Raw genomic sequence first — 26,013 nt, 5'->3', positions numbered from 1 at the left:
GTGTGCGCGTGTGGGCTCGTGTGTCGGGGAGCGGGCGTGCAGCGGGGGGCTGGTGTGTGCGCGTGTGGGCTCGTGTGTCGGGGAGCGGGCGTGCAGCGCGCAGTGCTGGTAGTGGCTTTTTACCAGGCGTTTTGCTGGGGCAGACCTTCAGGATTTTCATTAAAAATCGAGTTTTCTTAGTAGTACGAATGCTGTGTCTGCAGCACGGCCTGTGTGTCGCTCCTTAGTTCCAGCTTTTTGCCATTAATGTGCTGCAGGTTTTTAACACAAGTAGTAAATATAATTCTGTTCTGGTGCTTCCTGAAACCTAACATCAGCTGAAGTTGAAACCCACTTTAAATAGGATGAATTGCTGTTGATTCTAGTCAGATTTTGCTTTTTCTCCACATCTGCCCCCAGTATTGTTCTAAAGCCGTCAATAGCGGCTGTAATTAAGTGTGCTCTGTGTTGCTATGAAGATGGGTGATCAGTCCGTTCAGTTTCCACCTGATGAGTGAGTACTGTGAGCGGTAAGATTTTTTGGCACTCTTACTGTTTTAGGAGAGTATATTTTCTGGATTTGAATTAGATGTTTCTAAAATCTTAGGCCCTCCTTGAGGATTGAAGAGTACAGAAAACCATTCTTTTTGTCAAAATCTTGTTTTGCAAAAATGAAAAGATAACACCTTTGTCAGAGGGGAAATGATGGTTCTGGCTGAGACAGGTGACTTGGAATAAGGAGACTTGGGGTATGCTCACCCCGTCATTTCATTATTCTGTGCCATTTTACCTTGGCTTCTCAGTCTCTATCGTATAGAATATGTATGTAGCATTGAACAAGTAGAGGAGTCTTGTATGAGGATTGCTTCTAATTATAGTCACATTCATGCAGCTTCTACACGGGTGTCAGAAGCTGCCTTCACACCTTGAACGTTATTTTGATTATGAACTGGTTTTATGTATACATTGACAGGGTTTTCCTGCTCAGAAGTATCTCCAAAACAAAGCTGGCTTGAAAAAGAGGGATTTGGATCTATTTGATTCTACCTAATGTATTTTAAGGTTTGGCTYAGCACTATAAGTATATAGTAACATGTTCTCTGACCCAGATTGCAGTGCATCTCAGATCCTGGAAGAATTCTTTTTTACAGCTTCAGCCTGAGGCACTGAAATTCTAATATACCTTTAAAATATTTTAAGCGTGTTAGGTAAAATGAGGAAATAAAAGTGTAAAACCATAATTAATTACCGTATGTTTTTGAAGTAAAGTAAAAGTAAAATGAAGTAAACACTCTGTGTTTTGCAAAGCCCTAACCAGGTGCAAAAGAAGACTAAAAATGTTTCTTACAAACTTGGGATAGATTCGTTGTAGCACTGAAATACCATAGTGAAGATTATGCGAAAGCACTTGTTTGTTTTGTGTGATAAAATACAAACTAATATATATTAACAATAGGGAAGTCTTTGAAAAGCTGCTGAGTTTTGTAAGTTTGCTTACAAGTGTTTGTCCCTGTAAATACTAACTAGATGTAGGTTGTTGGAAGAGCACGGTATCACAATAGCCTTTCTTTCGAAGCTTTACTGAAAAATACGAACTTTCTTTTTACTTGCTATTTGTGAAACGGACTTTGAAGAATACATAGAAAAATACTGTTGAAGTAACAGAAAAACAACTAAGGAGAACTATTTTGATGTCAGAATTATTCTTAAATTCTAAGAAAGCTGAAAAGCTTTTTCTTTGCATTATTTCTGTAGTGCATTGCATACYACACCAGACTCTCATCTAACTTTGTGTCTTCTCCAAAACAATAAAACTTGAGCCATCTGTTAGCTAAAACACCGCTGAAGATACCTCTCTTTTCCCCACAACAAACATCCATTGCTGAGAAAATTTGTGAAAGTGTAAAAAAAAGAAAAAAAACAAAATTAAACAGGGTGTAAAGGAACATGAGATTGGACGGTTGACATTATAATGGAATGGTATACACATAGGACTACTATATATCAGCATTTTAGAGTAGTAGAGAAGAGTGGGAATTAAGCCTCTTGCTAATTTAACCTCCCATTTCAGGTGAGGAATTAAAATACAGTTTAGTGATTCAAGAGTTAAACATGATTCACAGCTCTTTTATTTAAATGAAGAAGTAGGTATAGCATAGATCAGAGGGCTTTTATTATATTAATAGTTTGTATTTCATATCCTTTACTGCAGTTGCTGAAAGGAAGAAAACGGTAGGATTTCTGGCTGTTGTAGGTAACAGATGAATTTGTTTTTTAACATGGCAAATAYGTAAGATGAAAAATGATGGTAATAGCAAACCAAACGAGCCACCTGTCCTTATATCAGGTGAAGGAAATTCCTTTTTGGGTGCTCAGTTATAAAGAAAGGTTAACTCATTATTCCTGTCCTCAAAACTAGGCTAAAGTCAGGATTTTAACTTTTTTGATTGTGAGAATGAGATTGATTCTTGACAAATAGTATAGCCTGTACAACCATAGTCCTCATGTTTCACATTTAGGACTTGAGATACTGAAAATCAATCTAAATCACATTTTAACTTTTTTTTTTTTTTTTTACTTAGAAGTCTTATATATAAAATGTCGAACAAACTTTTTTATAAGTAGGAGAGTGATTTTAAATCTTTTTTGTTGTTGTTATTATCCAGGTATAGGTTTTTTTGTTACCTTTAATAAAATTAAAAGGAAGCTGAATCTACTGCCAAGCAAACTATTTAGCTTCTACAAGCAGGAGTTTATATCCTTTTACCACTGACAGTGGTAGAAGACAGCCTGTATTGTGAAGGCTGCTTGGTTCTTTTTCACTTTTGCTGCTTACTTCATGCTTAAATGTAAGGCACTTTCAATATGTAGTTCTCAAAATCCTCAGCTTTTTAAATGTAGGAATAGTTTGYTCTTGTGCCCTTGAAATTTAGCAGGTGAAATCTAATTCTTAGGATAGAATTATTTCTTGGGAATCTAAAAGTGGAGCTTAACCATGCTGCCTCTCAGCATAATGCCAGATTATGAGTTAAATTATGATTCTTTCTGGCTTCCAGTTGGAGTGGGAACACTCCCCTTGTGACATTAAAAGCATCTCAAAGCCTTGGKTTTCAGATGCTTTTACTACACACCAGTCATCAGCCTGTGAAGTGCCAGCATGGTAGCACTTCAGAAATACAACAGAAAATGTGCTTTACGAATTCAGTTCTGTGTGGATCCTGGCATATTGGCTGCCATTCGTGTGTCCAGCTTTGCTTGTTGCACCAACCGCGTGCAGAAGCAGAGACGCAGAGATTCCAGCGATGGGGGAGATGGCTAACGGAGATCAAAAGCTTGGTCGGTTACGCTTAATAAATCATTCACAGAATGATGCAAACAGAGGGAAGCTGCCTTTCTGGAAAGGCACAGGAACACGCTGTTGGTGTGCTGCATAGCAGCTGCTCGGGAAGAGCTTCCTGAGTTACCAAACCAATGGAGAGGGCAGTGATGATGTATTTCAGATGGGGGGGGGGAAGAGGGAGATGTCTCAGTGGGGTTCTCTGAAAAATGTCAAGGTCTGTTTTCTTGCCTTAAAACTGGAATGAAATTCTGACTTAGTGTTAGATTTTAAACCCAAAGGATGATACTTGCTTAAAATCCAGTTATTTGCAAAAGGAAAACCATAAAAAGCTTCAAATAGCATTTTGTTACCTCTGGTGGCAACCTGGCTGTTCTCATATGGGCGGTGGGGGTGGAAATTTGAGTTACTTGGGGGGAGTTGTTGCTATACACTTTTTTTTTTTTTTTTGGACTAAGTTGTTCCTTAAACATCTTGTTATTGTATTTGTTAATTGTCAGAGTGCTTTTCTTAAGACTGCAAATTGCATGATGATTATTATCGTCCTTATTATCTACTTGTCTCCAAAAGTTGTTGTCCTACTGTAACTTAATGTATTATTTAATGTCTTGATGTGCTTTGGTCTGCAAAAGAGTATAGAAGGGATTAGAAATCAATATATAACTCCTTTATGTATTTTACCTCCCCAGTGTTTAGCAGATGCACAAACTGAAGCAAAACCTGGAGATGTCTTCTAGTCCCCTTGTGATAAAAGATAGTGATTGCAAATGAAGATCCCGTTTTGCTAGAAGTAGGCTTGCCAGTAGCAAGAAACTGACAGCTATCTCAATATTGTACTAGTGTGATTTTGTTGGATAATACAAGTGTTTGTGAGCTGCTAGGATTGAAGTGTCTCAGTAAGCAAGAGTTTTGTTTGCTAAGAAGCAGGAGAAATCTGCTACACTTTTTTTTCATTGTAGAAGGAGATACTTAAATAACATCTCTCAGTAAGTCATGAAGCTCAATAGCCTGTTAGTTCTTGAAGAATATGCCTATCTGATACTGCCATTTATAATTTGGAAGGAAACAATTTTTAAAAGTTTTAATGTGTGCAGATATTAGACATTCACTGTGCCCTCCTTCAGTGACATAGGACAARCTGAAGTTCACGGTTATGGTGAGAAGCAAATAGATCTTTGCAATATTTGTCTGGGACATCCAATTGAAATTGAAAGTTTTGTCAAGTTGCAAATAAATTACCTAGAGAAATTAGTATCCTAGAAGATAATATCCAGGACCTCCTTCCACAGGCCTTCTGGATTAAGGAGGTGCTTCCCACAGCGCTTTGTACTAGTATTCTAGGTCCCCCGGTGAGCAAACAGTTAAACAGGCATAAACGTGATTCCTGAAATGAGGCAGAAATGTAAGGGTACTACCAACTCCAGCCTGATTTGTCAGGATCTTGACAAACTTGATACCTTTGTATTGGGACCTCGTTAGGTATAGGTAAGAATGATTTCATAGTAGTGTGAGTGTTAAAATCGCGTTAAGTGCAGTTTTGTCTAGTCAGCTGCAGATAAGGGGTGAGATCAGAATCGAAGTGATAGTTTAAAGTTCACTTTCATGCTGCCTCTCACTTGTATACTGTTTGTAGACCGTTTTTAAAGAAATAGAGATGCGATTTCARAAACTGCTTTATTTCATATTTACAGAAATGTCAATGGATATATCTCTTAAGAATTTGTTCCGTTTAATGATTTTGGAATAGGAGTGAGGTCTTTTTTGTATTTTCTTTTCCACTTACTAAGGCAGCAATAATTTTCTACTTATCTAGAGTTTCTGTCTGAGCACTGTTTACTGTTTAAGTACTGTTGAAATTCATAATTTTAAATCTTTCTATAGAAAGAAATTTCTATAGAATGTTTAAATATTGTTTTTAGAAATGGAGCAAAATTAAAAGCTTAGCTTAAAAATCTATCCTTTTCTTCTAAAATCTTTTAATAGTAGTTATGATGGGGTACCAGTTATCAATGGACAAGGTAGTAYGAGTCTGTGCTGCAGTTGTATATGCTGTCCATTAAGTGTGCCATTTAATTGTTGTGAAGATTATTAGTAATGCTTTCTTTCTGTTTTTCAGGAACTCTATTTCAAGAATATTTCAAAACAGAAACAAAAGGAAGTCATGGAGAAAAATGGAAACAACCACAAACTTCGCGTTTGTGTTGCTACTTGCAATAGGGCAGATTATTCAAAATTAGCTCCCATTATGTTTGGTATTAAGGCAGAACCACAGTTCTTTGAGCTTGATGTTGTAGTGCTTGGTTCCCATCTGATTGATGATTATGGGTAAGATGGATTTTTGTATCTCTGCCGTTCTSTTTCTGGTATGTTAATGAAAACATCAGGAATGTACATAAAAGAATTCTTGTCATCATAAATGTACATAACTAAATTTTACACACATTTTTTTCAGAATTTTTTTAATATCATTTTGGAGCTCCTTGTGAGACTTTGTGTTACTCTTTCAAACCAGTCTTGGAATATTACCGAATTTCATAAAGCTTTACGTGAATGTTGTAACAGATCTTCGCGAACACCCAAGATTATGTGAAGTGAGAAACTCAATTCATTCAGATTTCCCTAAGAATCTGATGAGAATCAAATGAAAATGGATTACATTTTTGAATCTTCATACATACCTACAGTTATTCTGAGTTGAAGCTCTTCTGCTTTGCACAAACAGTTACTGGAGAAATTCCATATCCAAGGACAACACTGTCAGTTCTGACATTCAGGATGAGATGAGGGGCTTTGCTCTTCTTGACAATACAAATAACTAACAGGCATGTTAGATATGGTTCAGCAGGAGATATTAGGGTCCTCTTCAGAATACCCTATAAATAAATAATCAGAGCAGTTGCCTGCAATGGTGGACTGTTCTGGTCCAACTCCCTGTTGCAAAGGAAGGATTGTAACTTGAATCTCTCATATCCTGAATATTTTCATATTTGCTGGGGAAAAGACAGAAGGTAAAGGAACAGCATGCACATCCTGACTGAAGGCAGTGGGATTTAAAGACACCTTTTTGCAGCCTATGAATAAATATATATTACCTGTCAAAAAAGGAAGATGAAAAAAAGCTGACATGACTTAATAGTAAGGTAAGGAGATTGTTAGATATAAGAGTATGTCCTTCAAAGTTGTGTTCAAACAAGAAAATCAGGAGTATAAATTCTAACAGACTAACCACAATAACGCAAGCCAACGAACTACTTGAAAAAGGCATAATCACAAGAAGCGAATCAAGCAAATCCTTCTTCAAACATACCAGAAGCAGGAAAACTATCAAAAGATTTGTAGAGGCAGTAGATGAATGAACTAGATGATTTGTGTTGTAGAGCTAGTGTACAAGTAACACTCAGAGGCGATAAAACCATCACTAAATTTTTTGAATCTATGTTCAGTGAAGCCTAGGTTCTTTGCTGGAACCTAAAGCATCCATCTCAAATTTTCAGAGGAGGGAGTTATAAAGGAATTAGATATGCACCTGGATTACCCATGGAAGAGTTCTATTTCTGTTCTTAAAAAATGATCCAGGAGTCATCTGGGGAACTGTCTTAGCCCATTTATCCCTATTAGGAGAATTGGAGAAAAAATGTTGTATTTATGTACATGTATGTGACACATCTGCTGGACAAATGTATTTATCCATGTGTCCACCAAAGCTGCTATACTGGTCATGAGTCACATAACTTTCCTGAAAGGAAATCATGCCATGTCTATTTTTTAAAAGACTCTAGAAACTCATGGATGAATGAGTGTGATTTCTGTGGGTTTCCGGAGCACATTCAGCAAGCATATTCCTTTTTAAAGGTTTCTAGAAAAACTTAATGGACACRGTATAGGAGTGAAGGTCTTCATATGGATGAGTATGTTCTGTCAAAATCTTTTAACAACTATTTTTCTCAATAGAGGAGGGTTACCAGTGGGATTGTGGGAATCCTTCTTGGCACCTGCAACACTCAGTGTGTTCATGAATGAGCTGGGAAAAGGAGAGAACAGTAAGGCAACAAGGTTTGATGCTTATGTTGAGCTGTTCAAGGTTGTAGAAATGAAGGCTAGTTAGGAGGAGTTACAGAAGGTCTCAACAGAAGAACTAACTGATTGAATAGCAAGTAAAGTTCAGGGCAAATAAATGGAAAATGTTCTGTGCAAATGAGGAGAAGAAACAATCTAAACTTTCTTTATGCAGTGAAGAGTGCTGATTCACTGTTAGTGTTCAGGAACTGTATTGTGGACATCTAATTGACAGAACTTTGAAAACCTCAAGGTAATGATAAGCAACGGTCCAAAGGTGACTCAAAAGACCAAGAATTATGAAGAAAGGAAAAATGAAAAACATCATTAGGTCACTGTAGCCATCCACCACTGATGGCATCTCCATCTCCAAAATATGGTATATCCACATCTTGAATTCTAGGCATGGTTCTTGTTTGTCTGACACTCTCCTTTAGCTCTGTGCTCCTAGATACTGAAACAGGAAAAGGTACAGAAAGAGACAACAATGATGGTCAGAGCTGCGGAATTGCATTTGAACAAGAAGCTACTAAATACATCATGGCTGTTCAGCCTAGAGTGTAGAAATAAAAAGAGGTCTGTAGAATCTTCACAGGCTTATAGAAAACAAATAGGAAATAACAGCTCACTGTCTCTTCTAATTCATGGATGGGAGACATCAAATGACACTGGAACATGACAGAATCGAAGCAGAAGAAGATGGTTCTTCGCACAACATGTGATTAAGCTATTGAATTCTTTGTCATAGGTAATTGTAAATGGTGAATATTTAACAAATTTAGAAGTGGCTGGATAAATCCCTTCAGGAATATTTTTATGTACAAAGTCTGCGTATCCCTCTTGCATTAGGAAAATATCACTATATGCTGCTCATGTTACTCTCCTTTGTTAAGTACATGCTGTTGGCCATTGTTCAAACCCTGGTCAGCTATTCAAATGCTGTATACAGTTAGTGTGTCAAGTTATGTTGCTGTAAAAGCAAGCTGTATTTTACTCTAGATCTTTTTCTCTTTCTTCAGTAACACCTATCGCATGATTGAACAAGATGACTTTGACATTCATACAAGATTGCACACTATTGTGAGAGGTGAAGATGAGGCAGCCATGGTGGAGTCAGTGGGCCTTGCATTGGTGAAGTTACCAGATGTTCTGAATCGCTTGAAACCTGACATAATGATAGTACACGGTGACAGATTTGATGCTTTGGCACTGGCCACTTCTGCAGCCCTGATGAATATCCGAATTCTTCACATTGAAGGTGGGGAAGTCAGTGGGACCATAGACGACTCTATCAGACATGCTATTACCAAACTGGCCCATTACCATGTATGCTGCACAAGGAGTGCAGAGCAGCATCTGATAGCCATGTGTGAAGACCATGATCGCATCCTTTTAGCGGGATGCCCCTCATATGACAAGCTTCTGTCTGCCAAAAATAAGGACTACATGAGTATTATACGCATGTGGCTAGGTGAGTAGTTACTTCATTGTGTGTTTCATATTTCTTTCAAACTTAGACCAATTTAGTAACTAGGTTATCAACCTGTAGTCCCTGAAACCTTGAGGATCTGTTGACCTGTCTGAGAAAAGTACAGGATAAGAAAAAAAAGACAGGCTTCTTGTCAGTAAGTTGAAGTTTGCTTAATTGAAGGTGATTATGAACCCACTTCTTCCTAAAAAAAAATAGTTTCTTTGCTGGTTGTATTGCTGTATTTATGAAGTTTCTTTAAAAACATTTCAACTTCTGTTCTACTGTGTACAGCTGTACCATGTATAGGTATATACAAACCTATCCCAGCAAACTTACCTGTTCTTTTTGTCAAGGGAAAAAAAAAACTGCTTAAATTAGTAATTTCTTTGATAAGACCAATTTTTAAATTTGGCTTTTTCCTATATGAACAGTTATGTTGATCTAAAGGATGTATGCAAACAATCAGAGTTCTTCAGGGCTAATTTTAAAACACTAATGGGAACTTATATTCTGAACATTCTTTTGAGGAATGTATTGCAGTAGTGCAACATGCCTCAAAGACTTCCAGCGTTTCACATCCATTTGCTTACAAATAATTCCCCTAAATAACGGGGATTTGTGTTTGCTGTTCATTTTGGACAAAGAAATCTCCTAAGGTATGTTAGCCTGTGCAGATAGAAGCTGGAGTCTTGTTGGATCAGTAGGTCAATATTTCACAAATAAACTTTTCAACAAATGTGCTGAAACAGATAAGACTGTGTTTCCTCCCTTTTTTATTTTATTTTTTTTAAGCCATGGGAACAGAGTTTTAGCTTGAGTATTGGAGAACTGATAGGAATCCTGAGTAATGAGGCATGGTGAGAATTAAATACCACAGTGTGAGCGATACCTATCCATTTGCTGTTGGGAATAGCATTGCAGGTAGATCTTGGTCTTACAGCCATTGCTTTAAATTGAGAGTAACTTCAAGGGCTTTCACGTTATTCCAGATTTGCCCTCATGTGAGAAAAGTCTCTCCACTCTGGTGTACTCTTGCAAAGTTTTATGGAAAGGCCTGTGAGTTAACTGCATGTTGACTTTCGACAATAGTAGTTAGGAGTCTTGCTTAGAGAGGCAAAAAATAAAATAGATGTTTCTGTTATTCCCTTAAGTTTTACTGTAGCACTGCAATTCACGTGCTAAAATATATTATTCAGTGCTTAGACAGATTGAGCATTCACATCAGTAACTTGAAAAGTAGGCCCTCCATTCCTCTTTCCATTCTCTGCCAGTAATAAAACTGTTCTTGTGCTCTATTTGAACAGGTGAAGATGTTAAACCCAGAGATTATATAGTTGCTCTGCAGCATCCTGTAACCACAGATATTAAACATTCCATAAAGATGTTTGAGCTGACGCTAGACGCACTCATCTCCTTCAACAAGAGAACGCTTGTTCTATTTCCCAATGTGGATGCAGGTAAGTAGAATCAATACTGATGCCTTCATGGCAGCGTGATGGCCAACAAACAGGCTTTAAAGAATACATTGGTTCTTACGGAGTGCTTTCAAGCCAGACTGTCCAGCTAGACGGAAACAGCTGGATGATCTCAATATCAGGTGTGCATCCACTGCTGCTGTATGGTCACATTGCAGGACATCTCATCTTTTCAGTCTTGGGAATAAGATGAAAGGAAGCCATGTAACACCTGGAAGTGACATTAGTGCTCCTACATTAACTAAAACTTTGTTACATAGACTTCTCCAGTGGATTCTGGGATCAAACTTAGGCTTATTTGCTCAGCTCTAAAACTTGTGCAGTAGGGATAAGAAAGAGAACGAAAATAGCTTGGAGCTGGCAGTTCAGTCAACTGCTGTCAGTACCTTCACGTGTTGAAGCTTTCGGTTTAACAAAAAAACTTGAATCATTTGTTCATACCTTGTGTTTTTCTGTAGGAAGCAAAGAGATGGTTCGGGTGATGAGGAAGAAGGGCATTGAACACCATCCCAATTTTCGGGCAGTAAAGCATGTTCCATTTGACCAGTTCATTCAGCTAGTGGCGCACGCTGGTTGTATGATTGGTAACAGCAGCTGTGGTGTCAGAGAAGTGGGAGCATTTGGTACACCTGTCATCAACTTGGGGACACGTCAGACAGGAAGAGAAACAGGTTTGCATAACTACTTTAATTTCCTTGGAGTTCTGAGTTTCTTTCGTTCCAAAGGATARAGTCAAACAGATGCTTGCCAGACATCATCTTGCAGTATCAGTACCATTTTATTTTTGACTTACTTCAAAGCGTCACTGGCTATTACTGTCATCACATCAGTGATGCTGTTTTGTTTTATACATAGTTTTTAGCTATAGACCAGCTCAAATAAAATATATTTCCATTTGTAGCGGCTTCCATTTGTCAGAATAGACAACTAATATTCTTCCTGTATAGTTACTATGACACTTGACATGTATACAACTTTACTTCAACACAGATGAAAATAGGAGGTAAACAACTATTTATGTTGAATATGTATGGCTGTGAAATGTCACAATACAGATACTTTCTGAAGTGCTGGAATATGTATTTTTAATCTGTGCTCTTTTTATTTATGAGAATTGTATTGAAGGCTAATATTTTACCCTCTAGTGCATGACACTGTATCACAGGAATCACCATCATTTCAATAGGAACTTGAGTAGGCATAGAAAAGATCAAGAGTAATGTCCATCTGGCTGGAGCCATTCTTGCTCAGAGGACACAAAATTAATGATTTATCCATTTATAAAACAGTTCCTATCATCTAATATTTAAATAGCTGGCTTGTTCTATTACGTTCATTTTTTGTCATTTAGGTGAAAATGTTCTTCATGTTCGTGATGCTGACACACAGGATAAGATTCTGCATGCTCTGCAGCTTCAGTTTGGTAAACAATATCCATGGTAAGTGCATTTGTTTTGCTTTACATGGTATGTTAAAGCAATGGAGAAAAAGGCACTCAGTTTTGAGGTGGTTCATCGTAACTGACCAGGATATTTTCACTACACTAATCTGAAGCTACAGATTGTTTTTCATTTTACATTGTTCATTCAGAATCGTAGTGCAGTGTCTTGAGTGCAGATTAGTACCTACAGAACAAAACATTACTAGTAATTACTAGCAATGTTTTGGTATAACTATTTGGTGTAAATAGTTTGGTATAACTAATATTTTAACATCCAACAAAAAGTCAAGAGGTCAAAATACAGCTCTTAGCTTCAACTAGCATGATCTATCCAGCTTGTTCCATAGCAGTAGTTCAGGAGACAACATCCCATCTGCCCACCTTTGACTCGCTTGATGGACACACTACTTTATAGCTGGCTTGACTTCCAGCATGTTCTCTAGAGAGACCTGATTATGGCAAGCTTCCAGAAGAGTTACCAGGTTACTGCAAGATGCCTTCATTGGTCTTCACACAGTAGTGTTTGTAGCATTGTTATTTTTAAACTACTAAGTTTGTTCATGAATAAAATCCATTAGATTGCACATGTTTAAGGGCGAGAATCAAGGCTGTATTTGTTTAAAATCTCAATAAAGTAATGAAATTGAATTGTGCTTTATTAAATGTCTGATGCCATATATAGTGATGTTCTGAAATAGACTTCTGACTGTTGCAGCCTGACAGGAATTTTACCCTTTAAAATCACCTAGTTGTTTTGTGTGTGATAAGTAGATCTTTTCTGGATATGTAGCACCAGAAGTTCATAGTTCTTAATTCCAGTAATTTTTAGAACTTTATTATGCGAGTTTGTTCATGAAATCCATAACTTTTCATTTAATTTTTTGGTGTCTTTAATATTCCAGTTTTTCGCATTCCATGTTTCATATTCCTAAATAGTGCAAGTTTGGCATTAGCTCCATCTGTTGAGTACAGTTTTCAAACTACTGCATGTTAATTAAGTATCTACCGTATCCCATGCCTRGGTCAGGTAGTCAGAGCTGAAGTATTATCATAGGACACATGCCATAATTTTGTAATGATACAGAGTTACAGCTTTCTGTCATACAAAAATTCAGATTGCAGTGTTATACCCATTATGCTTGATCTCTTTTTTTCATATTATAGCTCAAAAATATATGGAGATGGTAATGCTGTTCCAAGGATTCTGAAGTTCCTCAAATCTATTGACCTTGAGGAGCCACTGCAAAAGAAATTCTGTTTTCCTCCTGTCAAAGATAATATCTCTCAAGATATTGATCATATTCTAGAGACACAGAGTGCCCTGGCAGTGGATCTAGGTGGAACAAATCTCCGAGTGGCAATTGTCAGTATGAAGGTAAATACTCTGTCATGCTTTTATACATTCTGTAGACTCTGTTGCGCATTGTGGTTCTTTTCCTACATGGCCATGGGCTGATGATAAACAAGACCTGCATTAAGGAGCAATCCTACCAGTTTTTGCTATTAAGGGGTATAGTAGATTTTCTGCCATTTGATGGCCCCTCTCATCAATTCGTGCTACGATTTGCCTACTGCTTTGCTTTTCCAAGTCTGCTGTTTAAGTAGCAAAGCCCATCTGCCAGTGCATGTCTGCTTCTCTTTGGGAAGCTGCATGGCCCCAGAAAAGCAGGACAACTTTAAGATATTTAGTCCCTAAAATAAAGATGCCTTAGTTCACTCTGCARGTTTTTATAGCTCATACAAGAAAGCAAAGGTTCCAGGAGCAGTCTYCTTCCTTTCCAGTTGCCTTACAGAGCCACATAATGAACACACAGAATCCGTCTGAACAACAGTCAAGACCATGAAAAGCAGTTTGCTGAAGAGGGTGGTGAGTTTCAGGTGGGTGGGATCAGAATGCAGAGTCTTTGCAACTCTTTTACCAACAGCAGAAAGGCTAGTAAAAGAATTGTCAATATTTTCTGAGATCTTCCTGCATAGAAGCATAATTAGTAAGACAGCACTAGGCTTCAACCAGCTTTAGTGTTCAGTGCAAGAACATCTCACCTTTGTTAGTGCAAAAACATCTCACTATAGAGGTGTAGACCAATTAGAGATAATCTGGAGAAGAGCTACAATCACTACAGACCTGGAACACAGGGAAAGGTTGAAGAAATTGGAATTGGTTAGTCCAAAGAGGGGACTGACTGAAAAAAAGTCCTCAAATATGTAGAAGCCTTTACCAAGAGGCTGTTTTACTTATGCATGAATAAGTAGTAAAGGGTTAAAACAGCTGGAAGGGAAACTCCCAAAGTCTTTTTTAGCATCAAGTTTAGCTGTCAATGCAGTAGAAAGCTGAAATAAATAATCTGGAAGAGGGTAGTGTCTTCATCACTAAACGATTAGGAACAGGTGAAAAAAGATCTCTGAAAAATGCTGTAATTGCAATTTATTGATCTTTCATTGGTAAAAGAGAGTGGATTAGAATCATATGATGATCTGCTGAAATTCCTTCTAGGATTTTGACTGATTGTGTGACTGTGATTATTTTCCCTTTGATGTGTGAAAAGAGATGCTTGATACTATCTTCAGTATAAGTGGCATTTTGTATGTATGCTAGAATCCCTAGGTACTGTATGAGTTTTGAATCCAAAGTGCTTCTGCTTCTGTGAAAAAAGACAAAGATCTTTTTGCAAACCTTCTGAAATAAGCTTGAGATGCTTTACAGGCTGTAGGGAGAGATGCTTAGGGGTATTTTGTGATTTAACGAATTCCATGTTCAAGAGCTCCTCAACACATTTTCCTGATAATGGCACAGTAGGAAGCTTTGTTTAGCCTATGCCATACAACTGGTAGCTATGCATGGCTTGTGTAGCTCTGCAGTTTATAGGCAAAGTATTAAATATCTTAAACACTTGCCAGCTAACTTAGAAAGATAAAAATTGAAGCTCAGGAAAAAATATCGAACACTGACGTCATAAAAAATAGCACATGAGGCAACCAGAGAGGCATAAATGTCAACCTGCTGCTAAATCAGCTGTAAAGGCATCCTGTAATGAAGTAAGTAAACAAACCCATACAATCTGCTGATTATCTAGACCACCAAATAAAGTAATTTCTGTTTAAACTTGGAAGCCTCAAGCTCTTGGTAAAAATGGGATAAAAAAATTATTTGGTAATGGTATAAATGTATTTGAAGTAMTTTTTATCTAGTTTGATTAATAGAAGGACACTTAGGACTGAAGAATTTAAATGCATTTAAACATCTGTCCTCTTGTTTTGGAAAAAAGTAAAYGCTATCAGGGTTTGATCGTAATTGCTGTCCAGAGGTTTTTGGCTTTAATTCTCAACAGTGTTGGATATTTACTCCTGCACTGTGTGCCTCCAAATACCTACAGCAGTGGGACATAGACACCTAGAAGGAAAAAGCATGTTGCCTCAAGCAACCTGATGTGTAAATGGACCAACTGTGGCCCACAGTTTTTCATTCCCTTAAAAGGAGATGTCTGGTAGATAAGGCCTTGAAGAGAACTTCTAAGTATGACTTTTTGAAAGTAAGACTGTGGCACTGGTAGAAACAAAACTGTGTTGAAAAAAAATCTTTTCTGTTTTGAAGGGTATAGCTTAGGGGTGACATTTATGAAAGTTAAAATGTTAATAGTCAGAGCAAACGAAAAATGATGGAAATTTCGTAATAAAGTCTACACAACAGCAGTAAACATCTAACAACATGTGGCGGAGTTGAAGGTACAGTTTTCTTCTCTTGAAGAAAATGACTGAGCTTTCAGGAGCTCTGGAAACAATCCATTTAAAAGTTGTTGTCTCTTCAAATAAATTGATTGCTGCAACCGTGTTTTCCATAATATAATTTCCTCTGGTTCCCCTCCCACTTCAAACTAAGAAGTAAAGAGGCACCTAAAACAAGAAAAAACTAACCCAGCTGTTGATGTAATGCTGAAATGATGGGATCCAGTGCTCAAACATTAAGGTCTTGGAATTTCTAAGTTATTTTGGCCTTACTGCACATAGACAGTCTTTGCTCCGTTGCCCATGGTTGTATTAATACGTTGCTCTTCATTTACATATGGTGCGGARTCCTCTCTATAGTAGAGAGAGAACATTGCTATGCAAAACACTAGCTTCTCAAATTTCCTGGCCTATCCTGCAAGATTAACRTCACATTAATACTAGTTCCTTGGCACCCACAGATTCAACCATGCACAATGAATCCTTTCATACGGCTGCATGACTCCCAGGCTATAAAAATACTCCCTTCCTCTTGGGGCCTCCCGCCCACACACAGCAGACATCGCAGTAGACAGTACTGCAGAAGTATTTCAAGTGACTCASAACTGTAACTGCTTAGAGGGAAGATTATTTCTGAAAAGATACCAGTATAAACTCCTAAGCATTTCTTGGCTGACTCTCCTCCTGCTGTTTTCTTTTTCYTTYTTTTTTTTTTAATGGCACCATGCAAAATTCTATGCATTCAAATCAGAAACATTTCTTTTTCAAAGCTCTGTTGGTTTGTTTTGCCTTTGTTAGCAGTTGTTATACTCTTACTTCTTTTAACACTTGATAGTGTTGAGTTTAACTATGTCATGGCTTACTCCTAACAACAGTTCCTGTAATACTTCTTGTACTGCCCATGTTTTCTTTTCTTAAATACATACCATATTTCAGACAGGGRAGATTGATTACAGAGGGCCTAATCTTGCAAACTTGTCCCCCAGGCTGTCAGAAGTCTTGTTTCGCAGAACAGCTTGTATGACCAGGATGTAAAGTGTGCATCTGTTTTTGTTTCTAAAGAGAAAAGTTGTGGCTCTCCATTTTTAAGCTGACCTGTAGTTGAAACTGAAAAGAACTTTACATAAAATTTATTTATATGATGCAGGTTTTGTTGTTCTTACTTTCTAGGGTGAAATAGTTAAGAAGTATACTCAGCTCAACCCTAAGACATATGAAGACAGACTGGAATTAATTCTGAAGATGTGTATAGAGGCTGCATCGGAGGCAGTAAACCTGAACTGCAGAATTTTGGGAGTGGGTAAGTTAATGTCTTTTCTGAGAATTTCACTAAATAAAATCCCTACAGGTTAATTTAAAACACTTTTCCAAAACTGATGAAGTATATTATGATGCTCTTAAATTATACTTCCAACAGTAACTTTTTTCAATGTCTGTGAAGGTGGTAAGTTGATGATAATATCTGAAGTTGCCCCATCCTGTATGAGCTATGAAAGCAATCTGCTAATGTGTAACAGTTCCCAAGTCCTGAGCTACACCACCACTGAATTTATAGTACAGGTTCCCTCACTACCAAAAGAAATGCTATGTCTGCTGAATTACATGGTCTCTAACTTTAGCATTATGATTTTGAATGATGTATGAACAGTTCTTCTAAAGGATATAGTAGTGGCTTTTCAAGCCCTGCAGYGTCAAAAATGTGTGACTAGATGCTTAGTGCATATCGGAACTTCTCTTGAGACTCTTGCAACCGAGTGCTGTTTTCTCTAGTGCCGGTCAGCCTTTTTCTGTCGCCAGGATCAGCCATGCAGCAGAACAGGACAGAATAAAACAGCCAAAATGTTAGATGAGATTTGGAGCTAACAGAGATGACAGCAATGTTTTTGTTCGTTTCCTTTTTACTTACAGTGTAGTAGTGSTCCACTTCAAAGAGAATGTTTAGATTGTAACCAGTCTCCACCTCTTCAGTTTCATGATGACTTTGAGCTTTCATCTGAGATACTAGTTATTGGTGGTGGTGTCCTGGATATTAACAAGGGTGTAAAATCATCATTCTATTTTGGCTGAGAAATTACCTGAAAAAAACAAAAAACTATTTTGCTGCAACTAAAACTTATTTGAATCATAAGGAAAAAACTTAATTTGAGCTTCTAAAAGTATCTGTTTTTCAAAAATTGTTAACTAACCAAAACATGAGGAGAAATATATCAGACCTTCAAGTCAGATCTTTCAGACTACTTTCACTGTAAGTGAACCAAAGCTTCTCTTGTCCAGCTTCATTAGCTCCATAGTAGTAAACTTTTTTTAATGCTTTTATGTATGGAAATTGCAGTTTTTTCAGTGGTGATTCTGGTAGGTTTCAAAAATAAGCTTTGCCCTTTGATAAGATTGTCTCTCTTTAGGAATGAAACAGCCCAGGAACGGCATTTYTTATACCCACTTGCTTTTTTAATATTTTTATATATATGCTAATGGAGGAGCATTTAACTATCTTCCTGTTCCTGCTCTGAAAGGCACTTTGGACTTTCTGAACAACTAAAAAAAAAATAAATAGAAATTTTAAAAATAAAAAAGAATAAACAACTGCAAGAAAAATAAGAGACCTCTGTGAGAACAGTCTGACTTGCATCAGGAATACCTGCAATTWACAACCTTAGCACTGGAAGAGAAGATCAGCTCAGCTGTGGTCCTCCACTAATTTCAGCTGTCCAGATAAAGCTACAATAGAATATATAAGTTACTGATTTGACAACTTTTCCTTTAGTAAATGTAGAGGAACACAGAAAGCTCACAGAGAAGAGGGCAGGTCCTGTTAATCCCAGTTTCTTGGTAATAATCTAATGCAAAAGTCATCCCTAAATCTACAGCATACAGTGCTCTAAAGATTCTGTGGAGTGGCTTGTTTGGAGTGCTGCAGCTCAGCGGTACAGAAGATTTGACAGCAGACAAAGTCGAATTATATTGGTACGTGCAGGGCACTGTCCTTTTCATCGTCATGTGGTATTTGGAGTACAGAGACTCCATAAAGGAGCACCATACAGTTTTCCTGAGGAGTAGCTTATTTCTAAAACTGTAAGAAACTCTTCCATTTAGAGAAAATTCCCTTTTCTATCATTTCTGGGGAAAAAAATCCATCCAATTTCTCTGGGAGGTTGCAGCATATTGCTGAAAGATTAAAGATACCTCAAGCATATGTAATACATGTGACTGAACTACCCAGTGAATTTTATTCTCTCCAGTGAATTTTATTCTCTCCAAATGCTAAAGTTTGACAGCCTCATAGTTCCAGTATATAAAGAAGACAGTAAATCCTACTGCAGTCAGTATTCCAGACATCTGACAACAATTCATAGCAAGCCAAGTGTACTGATGCTACAGAAACTGGTTTACAGATCTTTTTTTTTCTCATATGGGGAGTCTGTCRTTCTGCCAGTTACATTTGTGATGAATGTAATGATGAATGAAAGAAAAAAGTTGTGTTACAGAATGTGAAATTTCTTACCTGGTTATCTTCTTTCTGTTAGCTTCTTCTTGCCTCATTCAGACTGCTCTCATAGTTCAGATGAAAATATTAGCTGGAACTGAAGTTTCTCTTTAGAGAAAGACATGTAATTCTCAGAGSATTCCTTAATATATTAGGTTCTGCTTATTTCTTTAAAGCTAGTAATCATCAGCTGGAGTGTTCCTGTAACTTTGAAAGAATTTTTGCTTAACTGAACAGGAGGGCTGGACTTAATCCTGGAGCCTCTATGAGTAACACAGACTATCTCCAGCTATCACAAGTAGGGATGAAAGCAATATCCATTGGTAATGAATGAGGAGAAAGAGCAGAGGAAACACAGATCTATACATGTTACTTGGAGGTACTTGTGAGAGCTATCTACTGGGCAGTAAATTTACCAAAAATACATTACCCATGTTATATTCTGTAATAAAGAACTAGAGTGTTAGCAGTATCCCAGTTACACTAGGAATCACTTCTGTGATGGAAGTGCAAAGTTTCCCGAAGCAGCATTTAAGTTTTCCATTTGCAGCTGATGGTAAATACTTTGTAGTATTCCTATACTCATTTACGTYAACTACAGCATGAGTCCACTGGGAAAGGACTATTCATTTTACCATATTGCAAGGCTTTTTTCCTAAGTTGCTATTCTGCTTTACAGGAAACTAATATCTTGATCATGATGTCTTCCTAGTAAAAGTTTCCGAGAAGCACAGCCCACAAGACTACAGCCTGGTTCAGTCTGTTTGATTACAAAGATTTGAGCAGAATAGATCAGAGATAGAAAGAGTAGGCATGTTTTTGTAACCAACTGCTGAGCTGGCAACTATTAAATGAGGTTTTGTTGCAATATACGTTTGTATTTTTTAAATCCTAGGAAGACCTTCACAGATTTTCAGTATSTTTCTGGGATAACATTTATAGTATGTACTTGCTGACAAATTTACAGTTAATTTGTTCTTCATAAAGTGAGATTTTCRTAGCTGTCACAGCTTCAGGGCTCAATTCAGCTGCAGGTCATGTGGCTTTTGTAGCAGCTTTCTGTTTTAACTAAGCAATGGACTTTCTTTCACAGGGTCTTCTGACATCTTTAGATAAACTCCACAATTACATAATCTCTGTATAAGAATAATGGTTACAGTGATCAAACTTAAGTTTTCTAGAGCTAAATACCTGCGTAGTAGGATGGCCTACTTTCCAGAGGTCCTCTCTAAAGCCCATCAACCTTGGAATCCCTACCAACAAGTAAAACAGTACTAACCATATTTCCAATCAGCAGACAACTCTCTGAACATAGTTTGGTACTTTCATAAGGGGAATACTTTATTTCTAATAGAGCTTGCCACTCTAAGTTCAGTAATTATTTTTAGTCATTCTAAATCTGTAAAGATATAGCAAATTTCAAGACATTTCGACTACTGTAGGGTTTAAGCAATTATTCAGTACAGTTTGTTATTACATGTCTTTTATACAAGACTAGGAAAAAACACGAAGATTGAGTGATTTGCTGCAATATTGCCTTGAGTCAGAAGATGAACTCTTTGATTCAGTAATGCTGTTTTCCGTCTAGYTCATCTTAAAACGTTGAATGCATCTTCACCAGAGTAGTAAAATTGTTAATTTTCTTCACATCAGAAACTGCAATGCAAGTAATACTTAGAGATTTTTACTTCAGCAGTTTGAAATCTAGTATTGGAAATAAAAATACTTACTATTGCAAAGGGAAAAATAGAGCTTTACTTCAAGGATTGCACTCACTYAGTTTTGTTTTCTCTCTCCTGTGTTTATGGGAGTTAGGTATTTCCACAGGTGGACGAGTAAATCCCCGAGAAGGAGTTGTGCTTCACTCCACCAAGCTCATTCAAGAGTGGAGCTGTGTGGATCTCAGAACCCCAATATCTGATGCTCTGCACCTGCCAGTCTGGGTGGACAATGATGGAAACTGTGCTGCTTTGGCAGAGAGGAAATTTGGTCATGGAAAAGGAGTAGAAAATTTTGTAACACTGATCACTGGTACAGGTGGGTAGATTACGGTAAAATGAAACCTAAAGTCCATATACTAGCACCATCTCTTAAAAGCATAAATAATATCATTGTGCCTGATACATTTCTTTAGGCAAAAATCCTTTGCCACTGTTTTTATTTGTACTRTTTGCAGTACTTTTTTTAACCTAGGCAAATGGAACATTTGGCATAAGCTGCATTTATTWAAAAAAGAGGTTCTAGTGATATAGCTGTGCAGATGAACCATTTTAAGTAAGCAAAACCTGAGGAACTTTGGCTAGAATCATCTTGTTGTTCACCTTTATAGCTTAATTTAATTTTCTTCCGGCTACTGAAAATACAAGTCAGATAAGGATACCTACCTAAAATAGCTAGATGAGTAACTTAGCCTGACAGGTCGTGTTTATTTTATCTCAAATGCAAATGTGGGGTTACTTTTCTTCTTTAAGTGTATAATCCTTTAGAATGGTGGCAGTGATAAGTAGTTGAATAATCTCCACTCAGGATTTGTGAAGAGGAAGAAGATTGCAGGTTTAAATGTCCTCACTCACTGGTATATAGGTTACAGTCATTTATAGATATCTAACTATGGTGTTAAAGCATCTTCTCTGAAATGCAAAATTTTAAGGCCACTTGAAAGGTTAGCTTTGTGCATGAAGAGTAAGATTTGTCAGAGTAGTCCTGACACATTTGTTTCTATGATGCCTCTTAGTACCTTGCATAGGTTTGAGCATAAGCTTAGAAAAGGATGAGTGTTACGTAGCATTCTTTTTATATATACATACACACACACACACACACACACATACATACATATACACACATATGTAGCATTTCTAGGAGTGTGTTGAACAGAGACGAGTTCTTCAGTAACCAGTCATTCATTTCGTCACCACTAGAGAAGACCACCCATGCATGTGCTTTATCTTTATTAGAATAAGCAAATGTGAATGAATTGGGGCTATATTTTTTCTTTTTTACTTTCACAAATTTTCACACCTTTGCAGGAATTGGAGGTGGAATCATTCATCAACATGAACTGATCCATGGCAGCTCTTTCTGTGCTGCTGAACTTGGGCATATTGTCGTGTCTTTAGATGGACCAGAGTGTCTCTGTGGTAGCCAAGGATGTATAGAAGCATATGCCTCTGGAATAGCCTTACAGAGAGAAGCTAAGAAACTGCATGATGGTATTTATGTACTTCATCTTCTCTCCAACCCTCCTTCACCCACCAAAAAAAAAAGATAGGTTTCTAAACTGAAGTATAGACAAAATTTGCAAGGATGACATGAGAAAAAAAAGGGGGGGGCATACCTTCTTTTTTCCTGTAAGAGAGGAGAGTGAGCATATGGGTAACCAGATAGGTGGTCTTGTGTATAACTACCCTGCTGCTATATTTGCAGTACAGTACAGTTCTGTCTCAGTTTTAGCAGTACCTAGGCAAGCCACACTTGGAACCTTTTGTCTCATAATTACTACAAGCATGTAGRAGAGGGTTGGCTCTCTTTCTCAAACGTGCCACAAGGTAGCCATTTTTCTTAGGCATTTTACAAGAAGTGTGGTTTCACAGTGGTTGTCTTTGAGCAGTAGCTTACAACACTTGAATAACGATGGAAATATTTTGTAATTTAGTTTATTTGGGGCTGGCAAGACTAGAAAATTACCTTGTTGCAACTGTCTCTATTTGAATTGTTTGTAGGAACAATTCCCTGAATAATATGGATATGATGGTTACTTTGACTAAACTCAGAGGTGGGTGGATTTCTCGGCATCCAGGCAGGCTTTGGTATACAAGTAACAGAGATGTAAAGATCTTAATTGCCTGTTTATCAGCCTCCATCTCTTGTCTCATCACATCACCATGTTTTCTTCCTGGCTTTCTCTCCTCCAATACGACCAGAGGATCTGCTTTTAGTAGAAGGAATGTCTATGAAGAACGAGGAGGTTGTTAGTGCTGCACATCTCATTCAAGCAGCTAAACTTGGGAATGCAAAAGCAGACAGCATTCTCAGAACAGGTAAGACTGCAACACCACAAGCGCGTAGTTCCTACACTAGAATTGAGGATCCCTGTGTAAGTYAAAAACAAATGTTGGAAAAAATACAGGCAACTTGTGTATTATTTATAGAATCCCTAGTCCAAGGAACGAGATGAAAAGTTCCTGCAAAAATCAGTTTGTCCTTACATTAAAAAAGTGAGATCTCAATATTTGCTTATTACCTTGGAAAATTACGGGACATTTCATGATAGGCAAATGAATGCCTAATCTGAGCAAGCAAGGGCAATAAGCATATAACTTTACATGGGATAGTTTTTTTACAAGCTTTAAACACAGTCCTCTTCCTCATACGTAGCTGATAGCACAAAGATAGAATAATGTTTTTCTTTTTTCTCTTAGATYAGAAGTGTGGTAATACATTGTTTCATCTTTGACATCTCTATCCCTATATAATGCATTATCCTGTAAAACAATTGCCTTTTTTTTTCCTTTTATTTTGCAAGAAAAATGAATGCCAAGCTGATAGTCTTGTAACATAAATTGTAACTGTCCACCATATGGAATAAAAAGCTTTTCTAACCACAGTGTTATTTGCTGCTAACAGACCTGYTCCAACAACTGATGCTTGCATTGTTCTCTGTTACTTACTTTCTTTATCTGTATATTTTTCAGCTGGGACGGCATTAGGCCTTGGAGTGGTGAACATTCTGCACACCATGAACCCCTCTCTTGTGATCCTGTCTGGAGTTCTAGCCAGCCACTATGTAAATGCTGTYAAAGACATGATACATCGACAAGCTTTGTCATCTGCTAAAACTGTGGATGTGGTGGTCTCAAATCTAGCAGATCCTGCTCTTCTTGGAGCTGCTAGCCTGGTATTGGATTATACTACACGTAGAACRTATTAGGTACCAGTAACAATGATACAAATGGACTCTTCAAATACCTAATGAGTGGCGGGAGTACTGTGCCCAATTCTTTTTCCTTTGACCAGAGCAGCTACTGAATCAGAGTAAGGTTCTGAATAGTTAGTGACTACTTCAGCAATTCCTAATTGAGATCGTATCTTTATTTTTTCTAAATTTTGTCCGTGTTCATCAGAACTGATGTGCARTTGTTTTGTTTTTAATCACCTCTCTGGGCAAGCCCAGATATTGCTTYAAGTGTAGTTGAATTATTTATGAACCTATCTTCATGTATGCTGGGAAACAGATTGGGGGGGTGGTATGTCAAATTATAGCTAATGCTTCAGGTCYTACATCCTATTTCTCACCTATGTGAAATGAAAAATCTAAAATTTGACTAGCTTTTCCATTTCTAAGTTTCCACTCTCAAGTAACTATGTAATCACAAACAGTAGATAGTAGATTCARCGGGTGGAAAGAAGAGAGCCATTGCTTCTACAAAAAGGTTGCATCTAAAAATTGTGGTTCATAAATAACTTGGAGTTTTTTTTTACAGCAACTTTAGAGGGCTAAGGCCCATTTTAGAAGCGTACATATGAAGGAAAGACTATCTATGATCTTCTGAGTTTAYGGACAGCCAGAGCTGTCCAAATAAACTGACAGGTACAGCAGGGAACATCTTTTTCTTAGAGCTATGGCCAACAATAAATTATTTGAATTTTATTGTTCTGGGCTTTGTGTTTGTTTTGTTTGTTTGTGGTAAGCTGCATTGAAGGATTTAGTTTCTCAAGGAAGCTGGTCAGCTACTTTTTTTTTCCCCATGGCAGTGAGGGTGGCAGTCAACTGAATTCTAGTAATGGAATACTACTGAACATAAAGCCTCTGTCTTTCAAGAAACTTCATTCACGGCAGAGTTACACAGTGCATCTCCTCAGCAGTGGTGGTGGCTGCGGGTACATTGCTCTTGACCTGCAATCACCATCAGCTTGCGAGATGGAGAGTCAAATCTGAGGCCTGATCCTCATCTTCAAGGCGTTCAGTGGTTGAAGATTAAAGTATGCCAAATATCAATAAGCRTTTGCCTAATGTGAACCATGTATGCTACAGTGGAACTTTCTACCAGAAAGGTTTTGTATGCGGGAGGTAAGACTGTCCTGGGATTTCATCAAAGTTTGAAGACCACACAGATTAGCCCTCTGGACAGTGTAAGGCATGATTCTTTGACCAAACCTTCTTGACATAAATACAGTTTTGTCTTTACCCAACTGTTCTTTAGCATGCTTTCAAAATACTGGCAGAGTAACTTCATGACAATTACTTGCCATAAGGAAAAATTAAAAACCAGAACCACCTAACTGATCAGCTATYCCAGAAAGATGACACCTGTGAGAGGAACAGTCAGAAGACTGCCTTCTGCTCTGCATTTAATGATCTGTTTTAACAACCATTAATTCAACCAYCACTATCTAGAAGTCTCAGAAGGTTCATATTTCTGCCCAGTAATGTATGAGTAGGGGGGAATTAGAGAGATTTTTCTACAACCAAAAYGAAGCATCCTCTTCCAACTGCTGCYCTCTGCTATACAATAACCTTGGACTGAATCCGTAGTAGTAGACTCTTCCTGCACGAGTCTTTGTATGTCTTTCTTAAAAGCAGCAAATAAAGACACACTGGAAAAATCATATCTTAATGATTTGCAAAGTTGCTGTAGGCTTTGTGGCACCAAGGGCTCTTAGTATTCTTTTCTGTTAAGTGTCTTGAGTTACTCAGCATATCCATTAAGTATTGTACCAGAGCGGTATCTTCATTACAAGGTCAAGGAGAAACGTGCTTTGTCCCAGCATGGTAGCAGTTCAGCTCAGGAGTACCCATAGTAACACTCTGAAAAGAAAAGGAGCCTATTATCTGATCTTTCCATTGACTGGTGTAAATCTGGTCCCTTCAGTAAAATGATCTTAAATACTGTAAAAATTGTTTTCTGGCAACTGAGTAAGAAAATCTGCTAGATAAAAGCAAGTGGTGCAGAAGACCTCACAATTYTCCATGAGGATTTTTGTGGGCTTAAAATTAAATATTTCCATATTAAAGACTTCAGTGGTGATTTTTTTTTTTTTGGGGGG

The 26,013-nt window shown here is 37.5% G+C and overlaps 1 protein-coding gene across 3 annotated transcripts in view; it reads left to right on the top strand.

Moving 5' to 3' along the window:
- Positions 1-24,616, top strand: part of GNE (glucosamine (UDP-N-acetyl)-2-epimerase/N-acetylmannosamine kinase) — a 25,622-nt gene extending 1,006 nt beyond the window's left edge. The window contains exons 1-12 of one of the 3 annotated variants that reach the window (XM_085302107.1): positions 37-493; positions 5,433-5,641; positions 8,392-8,843; positions 10,148-10,300; positions 10,777-10,989; positions 11,670-11,757; positions 12,924-13,134; positions 16,653-16,782; positions 20,782-21,003; positions 21,996-22,178; positions 22,890-23,006; positions 23,661-24,616. In XM_085302107.1, the coding sequence (XP_085158233.1) occupies positions 5,478-5,641; positions 8,392-8,843; positions 10,148-10,300; positions 10,777-10,989; positions 11,670-11,757; positions 12,924-13,134; positions 16,653-16,782; positions 20,782-21,003; positions 21,996-22,178; positions 22,890-23,006; positions 23,661-23,896 (2,169 nt within the window). In that variant the 5' untranslated portion in view covers positions 37-493; positions 5,433-5,477 and the 3' untranslated portion in view covers positions 23,897-24,616. Of the gene's footprint in view, positions 1-36; positions 510-5,432; positions 5,642-8,391; positions 8,844-10,147; positions 10,301-10,776; positions 10,990-11,669; positions 11,758-12,923; positions 13,135-16,652; positions 16,783-20,781; positions 21,004-21,995; positions 22,179-22,889; positions 23,007-23,660 lie in introns of those variants that run through there. The other 2 variants (XM_085302106.1, XM_085302108.1) reach the window with 2 other exon arrangements.
- The last annotated feature ends 1,397 nt before the right edge of the window (positions 24,617-26,013 follow it).

Source organism: Rhea americana, unplaced genomic scaffold, assembly GCF_003343005.1.
Source record: "Rhea americana isolate MKP2758 unplaced genomic scaffold, rheAme1 scaffold_186, whole genome shotgun sequence".
NCBI classification, from domain to species: Eukaryota; Metazoa; Chordata; class Aves; order Rheiformes; family Rheidae; genus Rhea; species Rhea americana.
This window is presented reverse-complemented; position numbering and strand designations above follow the sequence as displayed.